The sequence below is a fragment of the Petromyzon marinus genome, chromosome 37 (genome assembly GCF_048934315.1).
Source record: "Petromyzon marinus isolate PM22_M1 ecotype Great Lakes invasive population chromosome 37, UKy_Petmar_22M1.pri1.0, whole genome shotgun sequence".
Lineage (NCBI taxonomy): Eukaryota > Metazoa > Chordata > Hyperoartia > Petromyzontiformes > Petromyzontidae > Petromyzon > Petromyzon marinus.
In genome coordinates this window covers 13,626,641-13,645,174 of record NC_133703.1, presented here as the reverse complement: position 1 = coordinate 13,645,174, position 18,534 = coordinate 13,626,641, and the positions used below count along the sequence as shown (strand labels likewise).

At 46.8% G+C, this 18,534-nt stretch overlaps 1 protein-coding gene across 1 annotated transcript; it reads left to right on the top strand.

Moving 5' to 3' along the window:
• Positions 1-68: 68 nt before the first annotated feature.
• Positions 69-17,704, top strand: CRLF3 (cytokine receptor like factor 3). Its single transcript, XM_032967356.2, has 9 exons — positions 69-192; positions 2,806-2,962; positions 4,877-5,084; positions 5,245-5,332; positions 5,811-5,988; positions 6,928-7,186; positions 7,602-7,737; positions 8,284-8,396; positions 12,804-17,704. Exons 2-9 carry the CDS (start codon positions 2,861-2,863, stop codon positions 13,028-13,030), a joined length of 1,311 nt encoding a protein of 436 aa, XP_032823247.2. The 5' UTR covers positions 69-192; positions 2,806-2,860; the 3' UTR covers positions 13,031-17,704.
• The last annotated feature ends 830 nt before the right edge of the window (positions 17,705-18,534 follow it).

The following is an 18,534-nucleotide window of genomic DNA, read 5'->3' as shown; positions in this document are numbered from 1 at the left end:
CGCCCCACCTAAACAGGTCACACGCCTCGTTTAGATTTCGGACGCGGATGCGCCAAACACGCGACGTGATTGGACAAGAGCCGCGACACGCGCTCGCGGGGACCAATAGGAGACGCCGCCGTACCGGTGCGCGCTGGGGAATCTGGTCGCGCGTTGGGCAATGCAATAGACCGAGCTTGCTGTCAAGCGTTGGTGAGAGTTTTGATTTCACATTTTCATACTTAGATGGATATAATGTGGTAATGATGTATGTCCATAACTGTGATTGTTCGTGTGCTTGTTAATGTTTACTTTGAAGGGCACCGCTGTGGACTTCGGTTGTAACATTAAAGACTGAGTTGTAACGTTAAAGTTGTTGGCAGTGATTGAGTGGCGGACTCGGCGGGTCGCACGCACCCTCCTCATCACCACCACCACTCACCATGACCACCACCATTCACCATCACTCACCATGACCACCACCGCTTACCATCACCACGGCACGGCCCTTTAGTCAAAAGCCGGATGGGTGTCTCGCCCACGCCGTGCGGGTCGTGAGCATTGTGGTTTGACCATACTTCACCACGTTGGTCACTGTGCGGGTTGGTGGACGCGAGAACATGCGTACAATGCGATTGATTTGTATTTTCAGCGCTGCCCACGGCGTAGCCTCGCACCCTATGATAGCAACTAGTTGGGCACCGCGTTCCACATCAAAGCACTCTTCTGGCTCAAACTTCATGAGCTTCTGAGATAGGATGAATTCCACGCGATTCTTATAAGGGGCAAAACACACGTCACTAAGTACCAATTACGTTGTCTATAGAATAACACGAACTCTAAATGCGTGGGTAAGTGGAAGGTATTCACGGCACAAATGTGGCTTAGCACCGTAAATCAATTATGAATCAATGTGTGATCGAGTTTAATGTATTCCTACTCTTCCATGTGTAGCGACTAATTCGGAGACGATAAGACTTGGAGGCACTTATTTATTAACAAGCACCATCGGGGTTAACACACTTTAATATTTATTCCGTCTATCATCGGCGACGCTACCCAGCCAGGGCAGTTGGTAGGCTGCCTGACTATCGGAGACGATGACGGGGATCCCACTCCACACAACAGTCCCGAGGCCCCCACTGGGGGGCCCCTCTTATATACTGTCAGCGTGGCGTCGCTCCGCCCCCGGCCACGCCCCCTTTCTGGAACCTCCCAGCGGGTTCCTGGTGGGCCCCTTCCGTGACCTTTCCCCGAGACCCCCTCTCGCGTCTACCCCGGCCTGCTGACGTCAGGACTGCCGTACGCCGCAGGACCCCCTTTAAAGCCAGCAGCCAGCGCTATGCCACTACACATGCATGACAACGCTTCACGTAGTATTCATGAGCTCCTACCGTTGCCTGTGCAGTGGTGGGGTGCTGTGATGAATACCGTGGTCGTGTCGCTGTACAGCCAGGCCTGTACAGGGTGGTGCAGATGTCTTGTGACCACCACCCTTGCATTTCATTCTCTAAAACTTAAAATGTTTAAAGTAAGGTTTATTCTAAACAGAAATGGATGTATGCAAAGAAAAAATATATGTTAGGGGTCAATTCATTTGGGGCACAAGATATCTGGACCACCCTGTCGTGAGAAGGGGCTACAGTACTCGCACCCATAGGCACTGCTCCACTGTGTAACATATTCTAGCCTCGGGTTTACGTTCAGGGATACTGAACAAAGTACTATGGTAAGTAGTGGTGAAATTCTACATCACACAGTAAACGCAAGTGCGTTGTGTCGCGCATGCTGCATGCGGTCGTAGTTCATGAAGTTGATAAGTGTTTAGTACGAATAAAGAGATGAGTGCCCTGCGTGCACATCATTAAACTCGCCACGAATTGCACAATAAAATAACGAGACTGACATATCAAGGGGCGTTCAACAGACTCCATCACTGACAGCAGGCAAAGTGTGATGGGCCATTAGACTGCATTTAAACAGGAGAGGGGCATAGGTACAAGCATTACACAGCAAGGTTGTTGCACAGTCAGAATCACAAAACAGAGGAGAATGGGTGGGTGACCTCCCTCCCACGTTCCTTCTGGAAGACAGGGAACGCAGGGGTTGCTGGAGCAAAGACGGCGACAGAGATCGGTACTCTGTGAGCCTCGGGCAGGTCACTGCGCATCAAGTACAGTGGAATGGCTAATTAATAGGTTTGACACTTATTAAAGTTGCAGCATTATGATTCGCTGCAGCATGAAAAAGTTAAGCAAGTTCTTGTAACTCGTTGCACAGGCGTTTTCAGTGGTTTCTGGAATACATGCAAAATTGCCTTTTTTATTTGGAGCAGATGGTCAATCCACTGCTAGATGAAGACCTCCCAAAACTGCCACTGCCTCTCACACTCAGGCAATGCAACAATAAATACACTTAGCACACCGCCACACTAAGATTACATTAAGAACCAAAATACATTTTACAAAATAAGTCGAACTAGGTGATACGCTGTCGCCACATGACAGTAGTGTCGGTTACAATATATTCACATTTCCCTTTGTTATGGTGCGAGTATAGTCTGAAGTGTGATTTTGATAAGTACTGTATAGGCGCTTATAATATTTGTTTTGAAATGTCTGTGTGTTCTCTCCTCACATTCTGTTCATCAAACATTAAGACTCCGCTTGAAAATGCAATGCTGAATAAATGACCTGTAAAATGTAATATTTGATCACTGAAAACCCCGGTTCATTTGGACGGTTGCCAATTTCTTCCTTGAAACAGTACAACTCCAAACCTCTTGTGCAGGGAACGAATTGCTGAGTGTGTGTGTGTTTGGCACAGGCCTCGGAGCCCACACGGGAAAGCTCGCGATCCTGTGGCGGAGCAGAGCCCTGGAATGGAGCTCCACCGTGAGACTAAGGAGAGCATCGAGGCTGCACGCCACTACCAGCAGGAGCTTCAGTGCCGAATGAGCGAACTGCAGAGAGCCATCAATCAGGTGCAGGGGCACACCACCACCATCATCATCATCATCACTAACGTCATTATCAGGGGTGTTGCATTATCAGGGCTGATGAAATAAATTCCACTGTTTTACTGCAGAGTACCGAATCGAACAATTGATCACTTGGTAAACTCGTGCCCGCGATACGCATTCTCAGGAAGATTGTGGGGAATACATTTACTATCTTATAAAAGCTTTTGACTGGATTTCGAGCTTGGATAGCAATACATGATTGCCACACAAATGTAATCCATACGAAAGAAGAATAGCAGTAGATTCGTACCACTTGTGCCTCACAGCAAGAAGGACTTTGGTTCACGATTCCTGATTTGGGTGCCTTTTTGCGTGGAGTTTGTATGTTCTTCCCCTGTTCTGCATGGGGTTTCCTCTGGGTTCTGTTTTCTGTCATAGCTTAAAAGCACGAAATGTATTGGTGTTGGATAAACATCCCAATGCAGGTGCCAGGTTGCAGCTTGTGGTAGGTGAGGTGCACGCGTGTGAGAGCAGACACCACGCAGTAGCTACGTTTCACTTGTTAAAGTGCAAAAACGATAAAACCAATAACAATCACACCGATTAAAACCATTTAGTCCAACTCCTAACGAATAGAGTAATGGCAATTTAATATACCCACACAACCACATTTACACTGACAGCCTTAACGCATTAACTTGTCACTGGCTGTAGTTTACTTGCTCGAAAGGTTTATTTTTTCAATGTCCACAAACGAGCCTTTGACTTTGGAGCTGTCACCCCCCATAAGCGGTCAGTCGGGGGCGCCCCACAGTCCGCTCGCACGCTGCGGTGCTGGCTTCACCCCGGGATAGACACGAGCAGCCTTTTTCACACAGGCATCTCATACGACCTCGTGCGACGCTATATGGTCCGTGACGCCCTCGCACCATCCGTCTGTGACCACGTGCCCATGGGTCACTTCTTTCCCCATTATACTTCCTCTGTCAGTGTTTTAATCTGGGGGACTCTTCCATATGTTTCCTGCTTATGTGTTTTTAATTCCTATAAAAATAGATTTTCAGTAGTGCAATAACCTATAATATATATAGTTAAACATATACAATAACCATCTAACTTATACTACAGTACAATTAATATTATCTCGTCACATTTATACGTATGCTATCGTTTACTACATAATACGTAATCTTAGGAATTATTCCCTTATATGCATGTCTACATATTTTATGCCCAATGCAGAATTATTCTCGCAGTCATTACGAGAACAATGTTGTCTTCAAAGACAGACAGTTTTCACTTTCTGGCAGCAGATGGTGCTATGTTCCCAGAAATTTAAGCCATATCATACGCACACATGTTCACTCGCTGATCACCCCAGTCGTAGGTACCTTCCAAGCTCATTTCAGCACAGCAGGACCCTCCTGAAAATGTTTTCGAACTCGGTCTGGCTTTCTGGGTAAATAAGTAAATCTTTTCATTGTCATTTCCTACTCTCTGTTATAAGCTTCAGCAGCTGTAGCAGCAGTTCTATCATCATCGTCAGCAGCAGATACCATGTAAATGCAACATTTTCTATAAAATTATGAAAAAATACATCACAACTGTTGTGACGGACAGTTTTTTCAACTCTTCTTTCAGCTGTTGGGCTAAACAACAACAAGGCCACACATTTAGCTTGTGAGATGATTGTCCGGACAAGGCTGAGAGCATTGCATGTGCAATGTGGTGATCGCTTGACATGCATGCAAGGCCTGATGGGAGCCGTGGCCTATCTCCTGTTTGTGGGCAGCACACCTGCTATTTATTAAAACAGCAGAAACATGAGCATCATCAGCAGCAGCAGCAGCAACATCGCGTGAGCCCGTTTCTTTAGGTGCACTTCTCTCATCACCCCGCGTGTCACACCGCATGTCACACCACATGCGATGCCAGGTGGAGGAGAGCGGGCGGCGTACGAGTGCCAAGCTGATGGTGCACTTCTCCGAGCTGGAGCGTGAGCTGACGGCGCGTCTTAGAGAGCGGCGTGACGCACTACTCTCCCAAGTAGACACCCTGCGCCATCGCGGGCAGCAGCCACTGCTCGAGTGCCAACGCCTGCTGCAGGGGAGCATCTCCACCACTGAGGAGCTGCTGTGGGAAGGTCGGCGATGCGCACGATGGCTTCACTCACGTAGTGCTGGTGGTGGTGTTTGTGATGGCTTTATTGATGTGGAGGCGGTTGTAGTCACGACTTTGCCGGTGTGGTGGTGATGGATGTTCAAGTAACTACATTTTAAATGAATTCGTTTTTTCATCATCAGGAGAAAAGGCATTGCAGACAGATCCAGAAAACAGAAATCAAGCTCTTCTGGACTTTTCCAAAAAATCTCTACAAATGCAACTGCACAGGTGGGATGCAATTCAAAACTGAACATCGTTTCACTGAACTTTGCATGATTATTGCGTGTGGAAGAACCATTCACATTAGTAACGCACATCAATGAGTTGTAGGTTCGTGCACCACAATCACGTGACTGCGCTGTCACATGAATATGGAGTGAGCAATTTTCGATAATGTTGTTCTTCTTGTTGGGAGCGGTAGTGTAGGACTTAGCGCACTGCGCTACAAACATGGCGATCTGAGTTCAATTCCCGCTCATGGTCAACACCAGTGACGATTATCTGAACCGGTCCTGGGTCTACTCTAGGTCGACTCTGCCTCAAATGTGTACCTGGTGTGGTGTGTAAACATCACCACTAGGGAGACAAAGGCGGCCGGGCGTGGTGTTGGCCACCCACCCCACTGTGTGATGTGCCGTGAACAGCACTTGCCGAACAGCCTGTTAAGACTACACGGGGGATCTTTGTCTTTATCTTTTGTTGCCAGCTTACCGGAGGTGCCGTTGCTCGTGGACGTGCCGTGCCTGTCGGCGCAGCTGGATGCATCTCTATTGCGGATGCTGTCTGGTCGCGTGGCGGAGCACGGCTCGCTGGCGACGCACGCACCCGTGCAAATCTCGGAGCTGCGTGCGCGCCCAGGCGCCGTGCTTGTGCGCTGGAGCGAGGTGAGCGTGGTTAGCGTTTAACGCAGGAACCAGTGTCTCCTGCACTGCGTCACCGCTCAAACCTTCTTTGGAAGGGGCCCACGCGTGATTTATTTTAATGCGGGGTTGCCGTTGCACGCCAGACATCTTGACAGAGCAGGGACCTGGCCCCATTGGCAAGGTAAGCCGAGACAATTTGAAACCGCGGTCTGCTGCAGCCCTAATCCCCCTTCACACCCATTGAGGAAGCAAGTACCCACCTCTGCCTGTTCAGCCATTGCGGGACTTGTGCCGGTGCCTCATAAGCTGGGTGTTATCAGGGTTCCTGATAGGTTCGACTTTTAGAACCCAACCACTTGCCTGTGAATTACAGATTCATAAAAGTGACATGTCTGTGTGTGTGAAAGATATTAGAATTGTGGACCAGAATCTAAATGATGACAAGAGAAGATTGGAGTTCTCAGGAAAACTGAGCTTGATAGTTAAAATGCATAAAGGAACGTTTTTCATTAATGAGCACTGCCTGCTATGACATGGATCCGAAACACGGATATTAACGATGGAAATGAAACAGAAACTAAAAAGTGTGCAAAGAGCATGGAGAGATGCAGGCTTGGAATAACAATGAGATACAGAAAGGGGAACACGTGGATTCGAGAATATATGCAGGATACAGACATACATTTTGACTGAAGAAATATCTGTGGGCTTGGGCAGGGCACGTCACCAGAGGGGACGATGGCCGGCAGTTGAAATTATCGACAACAGCAGCTAAGTGATGGGAATGAGCCAGGAATTACGTCCACGGAACGATGAAGTTGGCTCTTGCGCAAGTGCGAGGCGCTTTCTTGCATCGCGGTATCATGAGAGATGGCGAGAGTTTGTGGGAAGGCCTTCATCCAGCAGCGGACGGATGGGCGACCTTTTGACGACGCCGCCTCTCCTGTCCTCTCCACGCAGCTGGAGGACGCCACAGCGTCAGTGCAGTACCGCCTGCAGTTCTGCCGCGGTCGGGCCACGCTGGACGGCGACGAGGGCAGTGGCAGCCCTGCGCCGCCCTTCACGGATGCGTACACAGGGCCCGAGCGCGAGTTCGCACTGGCGCCCGTGGACGCCGGCGTCCACGTGACGTTCCGCGTGTGCGCACGCCATGGGCCCAAGGTTGCGTGGAGCCCCTGGAGTGTTCCACTGATGGGCAGAACTCACCTCCACCCTTACGGTACGGAGCGCAGGACGCCGGCAGTGGCACCGCACTGCGGGAAGATGCGGCCCAAACACTGAAGAATAATCATGCACCTGGTTGTTGTTTTATCATACTTTACCACAATGGTCACTACAACTTGGTGATAGGGGGTGGGGGGCACAGGATAATTTCGGACATCGCTCACCACTGATGTTACTTGTGACTGGGAATCAACTACGGTCGAGTGATATCTGATTTTTATAAATTACAATCCTTCATGAAACTGCATTGCATGGGTGACCCAGAGCTTCGTTAGGATCTGCGGTCCACCAGGCTGAAACCAGGGCTTGTTATGCGTGCGAGCGGTGAAGACCTGCGCCACTCCAATCACCCTACGGCACGACGTTGGCGAAAGCGAGCCTCAAGACTCCACTGCCTTTCTCGTCACCAGAGTGGACGCAAGGCAACGATGGCTTCAGCCTGAGCAGCCGGCGCAACATGGCGCTGAGGACATGCGCTGCAGACGCGAGCCCCGTGCTCTACACGAGGGAGGCCAGCCTCACCTGCGGGGAGACGGCCACGTTCCGGTGAGCGCCGCACATGCGCACTGCAAATACAAATATAGCCTCTATGGGACATTTTTTTGCCAGTATCAAAATGATGAAAAAATAAGAAAATACTTTTACTCTTTCTGGCAATAAAATAGGTGTTGAGATGTTCAAACACCAAATAGATACCTAGTGCAAGGCGTCAAGTCTGCATTAATCACACATACAATGTGTCAAAACATGCAAACACACATGCTCTGATAATATCAGCATTGTCCTTGAAACTGATTGGCCTCTACCAGAGACAGCCTTCTTTATGGCATTGTCTCACCAGCGTTGGACCAGAGAACGCCAAAAGGCAATGGAAGTATCAGTGTATTAATAGCTCGGGCTGAACATTTATATCTATGGGACCTTTTGCCAGTATTAAGAATGGGTAAAGCCTATTTTTCTTTTTTCATCATGGCCATGTCATCCTCTAATTGCTAAACAATCTTCTAACTTCAAAATACTCGAGTGCACCTAGCCTGGCACAAGTGCTGTGGTGATATGGTTACTTCAATGGGTGCTGCTACTGCTGTTTAGAATTGAGGCGGTGGGAGCCACAGACCAGCGCGACGGTGTGGGGCTGAGCGTCGGCTCCCCCAGCGATCTGGACTCCCTGCAGAGGGACGGGGCTATCTGCATCGCCACCAACGGTTTGTGCGACGCCGACAGCCTTCCCCTAGAGGGCGACATCCTATCGACGAGGATAAGTCTGGCTGGGTGAAGCAGATTCCACACTGTAACACAATTTTTGTACCTGGGTAATGTGTTATTTCGTAATTGCTTACGCCTAAAAAGTATAGAAAATGGCTATTATTCCCCACAAACTTTGCTTTTGTGACCAGGACAGTGATATTTAGAAATTTACCTATTTTCAATGAGAAACGGGCGAATTTGTTTATTTTTGTTCACATAAAGTCAGAAAAAAACAACATATGAATTACAATTAACATGTAATTATACTAAAGTAATACAAAAATGACTACATAAGATTTACAAGTGAGTAGTTTATCAAGATTTACGATTATACTGTAAACCACTTTCACGAATCAGCCCCCAAATGTAGTCTCCCATCATGTTCTCGTTATACTGTCCTTGGTAGCGGCGTTCAAAATCCAGTATATCCTGGTGGAAGCGCTTGCCTTGCTTCTCCGAGTACGCTCTCATGTTCTCCTTGAATTTATCAAGATGAGCATCAAGGATATGGACTTTGAGGGACATCCTACAGCCCATTATGCCGCAGTTCTTCACCAGTCTCAACCAGCTCCACATAGTTTTCGACCTTGTGATTGCCCAGGAAGCCACGAACCACTGCGACAAAGCTGATAATTGTTTATGTACCCTTTTATCTGGCAACAAAACTGACACCTTTTTTTACAAGGAGTCATGTTTGCATTGACCACAATACCTGCAGTCAGAATGCAAACAAAAACACAACTCTGATAATGTATGCACTGTCCTTGAGGACAGGTATTGTGGTCAATGCAAACATGACTCCTTGTAAAAAAGGTGTCAGTTTTGTTGCCAGAGGGTAAACAAACTATTATCATTTTGCTACTGGCAAAGGAGGTTCCAATGGTGCGACAAAGCTGTTCCAAGCCGCTTTCTCCTTACTAGTAAGCTTCTTTGGGAATTAATTCACTCCAGGATCTTCTTTATCTGTGGTCCGATGAAGACACCGGCTTTGATTTTTGCCTCAGACAGCTTAGGGAAGAAGTCTTGAAGGTACTTGAAGGCTGCTGACTCCTTATCTACAGTCTTGACAAATTGTTTCATAAGGCCCAATTTGATCTGCAATGGTGGCATCAGCACCTGCCGGGGGTCCACCAGTGGCTCCCACTTGACGTTGTTCCTCCCCACAGAGAACTTGGTTCGCTGTGGCCAGTCCTGCCTGTGGTAGTGCGCCTTGGTGTCCCTGCTGTCCCAAAGGCAAAGATAGCAGGGAAACTGGTAAAACCGCCTTGGAGACCCATCAGGAATGCCACCATTTAGAAGTCTCCGATGACCTCCCAGCCATACTCATCATACTTTAAGGCATCCAGCAAGGTCTTGATGCTGTTGTAATCCTCTTTGAGGTGCACCGAGTGAGCCAGGGGTAGAGACGGGTACTTGTTACCATTATGGAGCAGCACGGCTTTGAGGCTCCTGGATAAGCTGTCAATGAAGAGGCGCCACTCATTCTGGTTACAGGCGATTCCGATTGCCTCGAACAGACTGGTCACATTGTGGTAGAAGCAGAGCCCATCTTGACAGGTGAAGAAGCTGCAAAAAGGTTGCTGACGCTTCCTCTGATCTGCGACTTGCACACTTTCATCCAACAAGTTCCACTGCTTGAGCCTAGATGTCAAAAGCTCGCCATTGGACATGGTGAGACCAAGATCTCTGATCAAGTCGTTGAGCTCTTTTTGGTTGGGGTAGTATGGGTTTCTCTCCTCAGCTCCACCTCTGAAATTGTCATCTGGATGTACGTTTTCCTCGCTCTCTGACATGCTGCTCTCTTCTAAAGACGGCTGCTCTCCGGAGGAGTGGGTACGGGGAGCTCATGGCAGTGTGGCACTGGGGCAATGGATGAAGGAAGGTCCGGACACGTGATAGTAGGTGCATTATTGCCAGTCCGACGTTTGTGAGGGTCCACCATGCAGAAGTAGCGGTTGCTTGAGTGGTCAGTGGGTTCCCACCAAATTCTTGGGATAGCGAACTTTATGGCTATCTTTTCCCCTCTGTACCATCCTACAAAAATACATTTATTTTACCCATGACTAATGTGTCAGAGATTCTTGCAATATCTTTCATACATGATATATTTTTTCAATAACATTAAAAATTGTAAAACATTTTTAAATTAAAAACTTTTAGAATTAAAAAATTTGTAATACATTTTATAACATTATAATGGGTTCCGGAGACACTTGTAGAGGCGACTCTTTATTACAACAAACCACGCCAACAGTCCTGTTTCAGCCTAGGGACACAGCCTACTTCTAGCGTGCCTGACACTGGCTACGCTCTTGGGTCCTCCGGCTATCATTACTCTAGGGGAGGCTACCTGACCCGACCCAGCCAAGGTGCGGGTCTAGACCTCTGACTTCCTCGGACCTTGCCCTTACAAGGGCATCGGGCCAGGAGTGTCAGAATCTCACCACTGGCCCACACAGGGTCCCGGCCCTTACAAGGACAGCGGGGCGAGGGGGTCCTAAGCTGGCTGGTCTTGGTTCTTCGGTCGGCGACTGACCCCGATCGGCTGGGGAGGTGCCCTTTTATGCCCCTTGCCCATCGAGGGGTGGGGTTGCGTGGGATCCCAGAACCCCCGCAGCCCCCCCCCCCGTTGGGAGCGTCGAGGGGCTTAGCTGTCTGGGGTCCTGAGCCCCCAGCAGCCCCCTCCCCTCTTGGACCCCGTCTACCACAGTCGGAAAGTGCGGCCCATCTACGGCACTACAACATAAAATTCCGAGCAACAATTGTCCATCTTACCTTCCAGAGTTTTTTTGCATTGCTCGCAGGCTTCAGTTTTTTCAGTTTTAATTTATTAGGTATAACCCTGTGAGCCATGCGGCTCTTGACTCGGGTGCAACCGCAACAAACAAAAACATGAACAAGAAACATCTTAAAGTGACTACACGCAACAAAAAAATCCTTCCAGGAAAAACACCGCATTTCAACGCTGTGTGAAAAAATCCCAGTGGGCTGCAAGTCAAACGATAACCATAAGACAATGTAGATTAAAGTTATCAGGCCAACTCTGTACTACAACAAACAAACATGGCCAGACCAAACCATCCTCAAAATAAAGCCACAAAAACAATGTAACAGTGATCATAGGAACTGTGATTCAAATCCAACAACAAACGATATACATAACATGTACGACCAAACCCCGCAGCCATAGCTGGCTGCATGAGTCACTCCATAACAGCAGGAGTATCAGTAGCAGAATCAATTTCTCAATACACCTTTAAAGATCAGCACCCCACAATCAAAACTCAAGATCATACTTTGCAGCGATCATCGGGAATTATACATTTGATTTCAGGCCATTCTGAATATCAGTGGCAACTAGGTGTGTACAACTCCTCTAGAGCAGTTTTGAGTGAAGATCTCACAGGTAGTGGTCCAAGTTGCAGTTTATTGGTGATAGCATTCCAAACCCTGGGGGCATCAATAGAAAAGGCCCTTCCTCCAGTATTTGTACGGCAATAAGGAATGTGAAGCTGGTAAATGAGCGAAGACCTTAGGTCACATTTGTTCTTCGAAACAGTGAGGAGATCCAGCAGGTAGTCTGCTGATTTTTTTGTAAGTACATCGTGAATAAATAAGATCTGATGCACAAGCCGTCGTGAAATGAGGTGCCCAGGGTTTGTCTTGATCCCTGACAGGCATACTGAAATATGCCTTTGTAGGCCTCACACATCTTAGCAGATGCTTCCACAAAGTACTTTTTTCCCTCATGTCTTGATAAATTGGCCGCATACATAGCAAAATATGTCTGCCGGAAACTTGCAGCCTCTTGATGCCATCTCAGAAAAATGCAGACATGTATTCACTTAGGCAGCTAAACTGAACTGGTATTTATACAACTATTACTGGAAAGTTCTAGAATGTTCTAGAAGTTACTCCAAGTGTACTCAGCACTGAATCTATCTGTAATGTTCTGGAAAATAGGTAAATTTCTAAATATCACTGTCCTGGTCACAAAAGCAAAGTTTGTGGGGAATAATAGCCATTTTCTGTACTTTTGAGGCATAAGTAATTAGGAAATAACACTTAATACCCAGGAACAAAAAAAATGTTACACAGTGTTGTCAGGGGTCGACTTAGCCTGCAAGGGTAGATCAAGTCAGTACCATTTCGTCATGTCAACAATGGTCTTCCTTATAGAGAGGGTTGGCGTCACCATGGAAATGTAGAATTCTGACTCCAGCTCCCAAGCTTCACTTGCCTTGCTTTATTATACCGTGTCTTCAGATGTAGTCTCGTGTCAACGATGTGTAATTCCAAATTGTATTTGCCATGTCACTGCGTCCACTGATAAGTCCACTGATAACGTCCTGTGCCGGCCACAGGAGCGGTGTTTGTCAACGGCAGGGAGATGATTAACCAGCTTCCGCCGCTGACGACCGGATCAGCCGTAACGTTCGACAGCGAGCGCGTCGCGCCCTGCAAGCTGCGCGTCGCCATCGGCTGTGGCCGCCGGGAGGTGCTGGTTGACTGGCCGCTCGGACAGCCGGCGCTCTCCCTGCACCTGGCCTGCTGCTTCAGCACCCCAGGCTGGAAAGTGCTGGCCTACTGACCCTGAACCAGCAAGCTGCCATTAAATGGCATACGCAACCTAAGACACAAACAGCTGCCTTGCAGATACACGCAACACCACATCAACCCAATACTTCACTCCCTCCATTGGTTCCCAGTGCAGTCCCAGAGCAACTTCAAGATCACCACAACCCTTGTAGAAATCCTTCGAAGACTCGCCCCCACCTGTCTGTCATGTCATCTCTCTCTTCCCTTCTCGTGCTCTCCAATCCAGCAACTACGAAGTTTTATTGAAGCCCTCAGTCAACCCTCGCACATTGTCAAGTCGCTCCTTCTCCTCTGCTGCCCCTGTGGTCTGTATGTTGAACTTCTTTCGCACTGTACGTAGCCAGTCCTCCATATTGCTGTCTTTCTTGTCTGCCCAGAACTGAATCTCTATTCTAGGCAAAAATGTATACTATATATATCCACTTCCTCGTTCCCCATGATACATGCCCCACTAATTTGTACAGCGTCTTGAGAGTGGTTTGCATTTTATTGCTGAGACTTGACAACGGTGTAAACTGTTGTCAATTACAAAACAAATGTATTTCAAAAAGTACTCCAGTGATGTCAGTGCAGTGGTGCAGCCACAAAGCAGTGATGCCACTTGAGCGTGATTGTGACAATCCCGCTTCTCATTAAAGCGGCATAAAGCTGTTCCAAACAGGAGACCAAATAGTGTACAGGCAGGGCCAACCCATGTTGCTATGAACTGTGGGGCCTTTGTGCCTCCCCGTCCACTCATCCACATTGGCCCTCTCTGTCCACACTCCCTCCTGGTCACCTTGTGACCCAGTGAGCCACCCCCACTGCACCTTTGCTGAGCAGGGCCAGTGGTCAGGCAAAATCTATATTTGATGATCTAAAATGTTTATTTTTCTACAAAATTGAATGTAATAGTGTTTCCCCTACTGTTTCTAAAATACAAAATCCTCTTACAATATTGTATTTTGATCAGGTCTCGTGTTACTTTAAACACGGTTCAGTGACTGGAGGAGGTGGCGATGTTCCACCACCCACAATCTCCATGCCGCAGTGACCTGTGAACTGTCACTATGAAGTCGGCCCTGAAACTGGGGATCACTGTGAAGTGCTGCATCTCACTCGTCAAAGTGGGCTCACCCCACATACCCACACTCCCAGAGCGGTGCTGCTAGGCCCACCCAGGTCCCCGTGTGCTTCACGCGCTCCACGCGCTTCACTCTTCACCCGTGCCGAGCCCAGAGTAACTACTGCCACAGTGGGAGCAATGCGGGAATGGGACGCACACTCGATGACTCCCCTCGGTTAGTTCAGCTTCAAGGACATCACTAAAGTAAACTTAATATGTAGGTTTTTTACAGCCAATATGATTCATAGTTGATTTTTGGGTTAGCCACGTATTTTTCCGGCAATATTTATGTTAAGATCCTGCATGACCTGAAACGGCCAAAGAAAATGTCACGTGTACAAGCGTTAACGTGCAAATTGTTGTTTTAGCTCATTGGTAATTTTAAGAATGATTCTCGCAATTTAATTTGGCTGCATTGGGTGGTGAACGATCTTGACGACACATTTTGCCAGATCATTACATGGCCTTCCCCAAAAATTAACTGAATCATCAGTAAAGTAATACATTTATTTACTCAATAATGTTAATAAACACGGGCCTGTGTTAATTATATATAAAAAATTTCGTTAGATTTCTTCCCAACCCCTTATTCCCTGTCAACGGAGGGTGATGAAGAAGCGAGGGGGGCCGATGAGGAATGGGCCGAGACCACAGAGCGTCGTGGAGCACGGGTACTACTGGACATCTGCGAAAAAGAGCTTTATAGCTCATTAGATTCCTCCAGTATAAATAAATATTGTCATTCTGACATGGACCCAGATCATGCTATTAACCCGAGAGCTAGGCCATTCCTGGGACAACAAAAATCTGATCGCCAGTGACAGTGGAAACATAGCTTGGCAGTAGCAACTGGGTACAAAGGCTGCACTTGACGATCCCACTTATAGGAATTATACCACACCCTGCTCCAGCCCACCTGAGCTGGTTGTCAAAGCCAGGCATCGGGTGTGCAAGTAAAGCCGTTAAGACAGAATTGTCTCGGCTGGAAGCATCCAGCTGTGAAGATGTATGCTCATTGCAATACAGTTTGGGCAGGTAGGACTGAAGAATGCATGGGCATTAAATATGAACGTTCATCTTCATTACATTTATGTTAAGGTTTTCCAGCACTTAAAGTAAATTTCGTTCATGTACCGGCTTCTCCCTATGACAACCAGTCGGAGGGCTATGGCCGTGGTCTCAAGGAATTCCTTCGAGGAAACAAACCTGAGCCGAGATCAAACGTATCTTGGTGTTCTTATGTTTTAACAGCTCTGATGTTGCACTGTAAACATCCTGAGAGGTTCTTTCTATAATATAACCACATTGCAGTACTTGCAAAAAATTAAGCTTGCCAATTGCAAGTGTGAAACAGCACTCATCATTCACTGCTTTAGGTGGCTCAATCAATTTGGGATGGTTGTAATACATTTTTGATTCTTAACATATTTGTAAAAAGGTTGCAGCATTTTTAGATAAACGGCAGAAACTTTGAACATTCTGAAATGTAAATTTATACAAGCACTACCTTTTTAAAAATAACAATATGGTTGGTTGTCAGTTGAAGTTACATGCATACTCTATAAAAAATGTGAATTAGTACACTGATGCGTGATTTATCATGCACCATACATGTAGGAGATAGGTGACCCCTCGTCGTAATTATATTTAGCCTAGCTGTTGATAAACTGTTCCTCTACTTGCAAAAACTTGGCAGAACCCTCCTGAAAAAGAGTCTATAGACTCGGTCAGGCTTTTCTAGGTAAACAAGCATAGCTATAAATGTATGTTTGGACTGCAGCCCAGTGTTTTCAATACAGTCCTTGTGTCCACGTTGAGGACTCAAGTCCTAACGTGGCTGGAATCCCCTTTGGCTTTGAGGTTGCGATTGAAGCTGTGGTTCATCAAACTGCTTTCCTGCAGGCGAGGCCCAGGACACAGGAGCCTTCCGTGGTGCAAGGGTTGTGTTCGGGGAGCAGGAATCCACTGCCCAGCTAATTCCCAAGATGTACGTCGCAGTGCGGAAGACTGTTACTGCTAGAGCTGTGCCCATGACTTCATACGCTTGCTAGGCGCTGGTGGGTATGCGTGCCTGTAACCTGGCACTTTGAATGAGGGTTGGTGGATCACACAAAAAGCTGTGAAACTCCTCGTGCACATCCAGGTGCCATAACCTTAGCTTGCCAGAAGGCAGTGCAGGAATTGTAGGCCCTCTTGTCATTTTTGTATGGGATAGATTTTCTCTCTCGCAGGCGTGAGTTTTTGTTCCAGGCATTCCAGATTCCTCTCACGTGTAACACTCATTAATTGGCTGATAATACCGCCTTAAATAGAGGACCGCACAGGTCGGGGAAGAATTTGGGGGCGGCTCACCACACGGCCACCTTTCCCACTTTTCCGTGATTCCTTGCACCTCTGAGCTGTTCTCTGAGATTTAGCAAAAACCGCGTAGCGTTACAAGTTCATGTTATGTAGTTTACTTGTTTGCAGAACATTTAATCGAAAAATGTTAACTTGATTGTGTAGGAGACAAAAAACACATTTTGTATGTTGTGTTGACTGGAGTGAATTTTTTTAAAAGAGATGTTTGCCATAGCAAATTACACTGTAGTGTATGTGGAATTGCCAGAGGTTGATAATCCTACAACTCCCCAAGCTCACCATCAATTCTGCTTTCTGTACCTTCAATAAATAACATTCGTAGGCATCTTCGTGGGTTGGGCAATTCCAAATGGATAGGTGCAGAGTGAGCACTGCCAACCTCTGCTCATGAAACCATCGACAACCATGTTAGCATAAACAAATACTGTATATCTATTGAATGACTAGGATTTTAATAACACTTATTGAGAAATACCGCCTTTAGTATTATCAACTTTTCAAATGTCAGCAGGGTGGTGCAATGAGCCACGTCACCCGTATGCTGGAATGAGTTGACGTTTAATGTCGGCTATTTGCACGGACCGCACCTAAATGTGGCATTCGTTCCCAACCCCACTTGCTTTTTAAAACTGTCGAGTCAGTGTCACTCTGCTCAAGCAAGCATTAGGTGGGGCCCGAATCGGCAGTGGAGATGACATTTTGTGGAGACCCATTCTCCATAGGACGACAATTTTTGACTTCCCACAAAGTGGTACGAAATTATCAACCCCAGAGGGATGATGGGGCGAGTGAATCTGGCACATTTAAACTCCCAATCTCCTGCTTGTTGAGTGATGAAACCACCTTGCTGCAGTAGTCATTGAGCATGTTGAAAAAGTTGGCATTGTACCCTTGCAGGAGTTTTCACGTCTATATTTTAACCTTGTGGTTGCCAAAGGTGCAATTGTAAAGTGTTTATATGTAATACAGTAATATACCTCTGTGTTGGAGTCAAATTGCCATTTTGTTGAATTTGAATTGTATACAATTTAAAATTGTACATTTAATGTCTAATATTCTGCATGATTTTTATTTCCAGAGTGGATGTTAATTTAGGTTTTTTTGTACCTTTTTATACAAACTTTAGTTCACACAATAATCATTGTATTGTCATTGTGCCTTATTAAGCCATATTAAAACTCAAACATTGGTTCCCAACAATTGTACTTGTCTCCTGTCAATACAAACAATGCTCAGTGTTTGCCTACGATGTCTATTTTAAAACAAAGATCCTCCCGAAATCCTAAACAAGCTTTTGGGGCAAGTTCTGTTCCTGGACATCTGTAAAAAAGATTTCCATAGCTCATCGGATACCTCCAGTCTATGATTCTGTTTGCAAGCCCTGACAAGGGCTGATATGACACTTGAGGGGGTGGTTGGCCAGCATCACGCCTGGCCACCTTTGTCTCCCCAGTGTTGATATATACACACAGCAACATGTAGTCATGAAAGGCTGAGGCAATCTAGAGGAGGCCCAGGACCAGGTCAGATATTCGTCATCGACGTTGGCCATGACCAGGAATCGAACGCGGGTCGCCGAGTCTGTTTATTTTTGATTTGTGCGTTTTATGTCCGACCGCTACACCCCTTATCTGTTGGCTGTGAAATTTCTCTCAAGGACCCTGGGACTCGCTCTCTGCAATTTGATGTTTTTGTCTGTTGTTGCTGTGCTCACGCACCACGATCTCCCTCGTAAAATAGCCAAGAAAATGGCTAAACGGGATCATCCTTGTCACAAACTCAAATCATAATATTTATACTGGAGGAATCTGATGAGCTATAAAGCTCTTTTTCACAGATGTCCAGTAGAGGCGGGTAAGAATCTTAAAACAACACTCCTATCAGGAAAAGCTCAGTGAAGGATTAACGTATTTTTCAGAAGCGACCGGCCACAAATGATAGCGCTACAAAGTGGCTTATTAAGTGGAAATGTATTGCAGTAAAATTATCTAAATAATCTCCATGCATGTTTATAAATGTGGAGGGGAAAC

Excerpts from the sequence above, each read along its gene's own strand:
- CRLF3 (XM_032967356.2), top strand. The coding sequence starts at position 2,861 with ATGGAGCTCCACCGTGAGACTAAGGAGAGCATCGAGGCTGCACGCCAC. Across the intron at positions 5,333-5,810 it reads CTACAAATGCAACTGCACAG|CTTACCGGAGGTGCCGTTGC; the intron begins GTGGGATGCAAT and ends TTTTGTTGCCAG. Across the intron at positions 5,989-6,927 it reads TGCTTGTGCGCTGGAGCGAG|CTGGAGGACGCCACAGCGTC; the intron begins GTGAGCGTGGTT and ends CTCTCCACGCAG.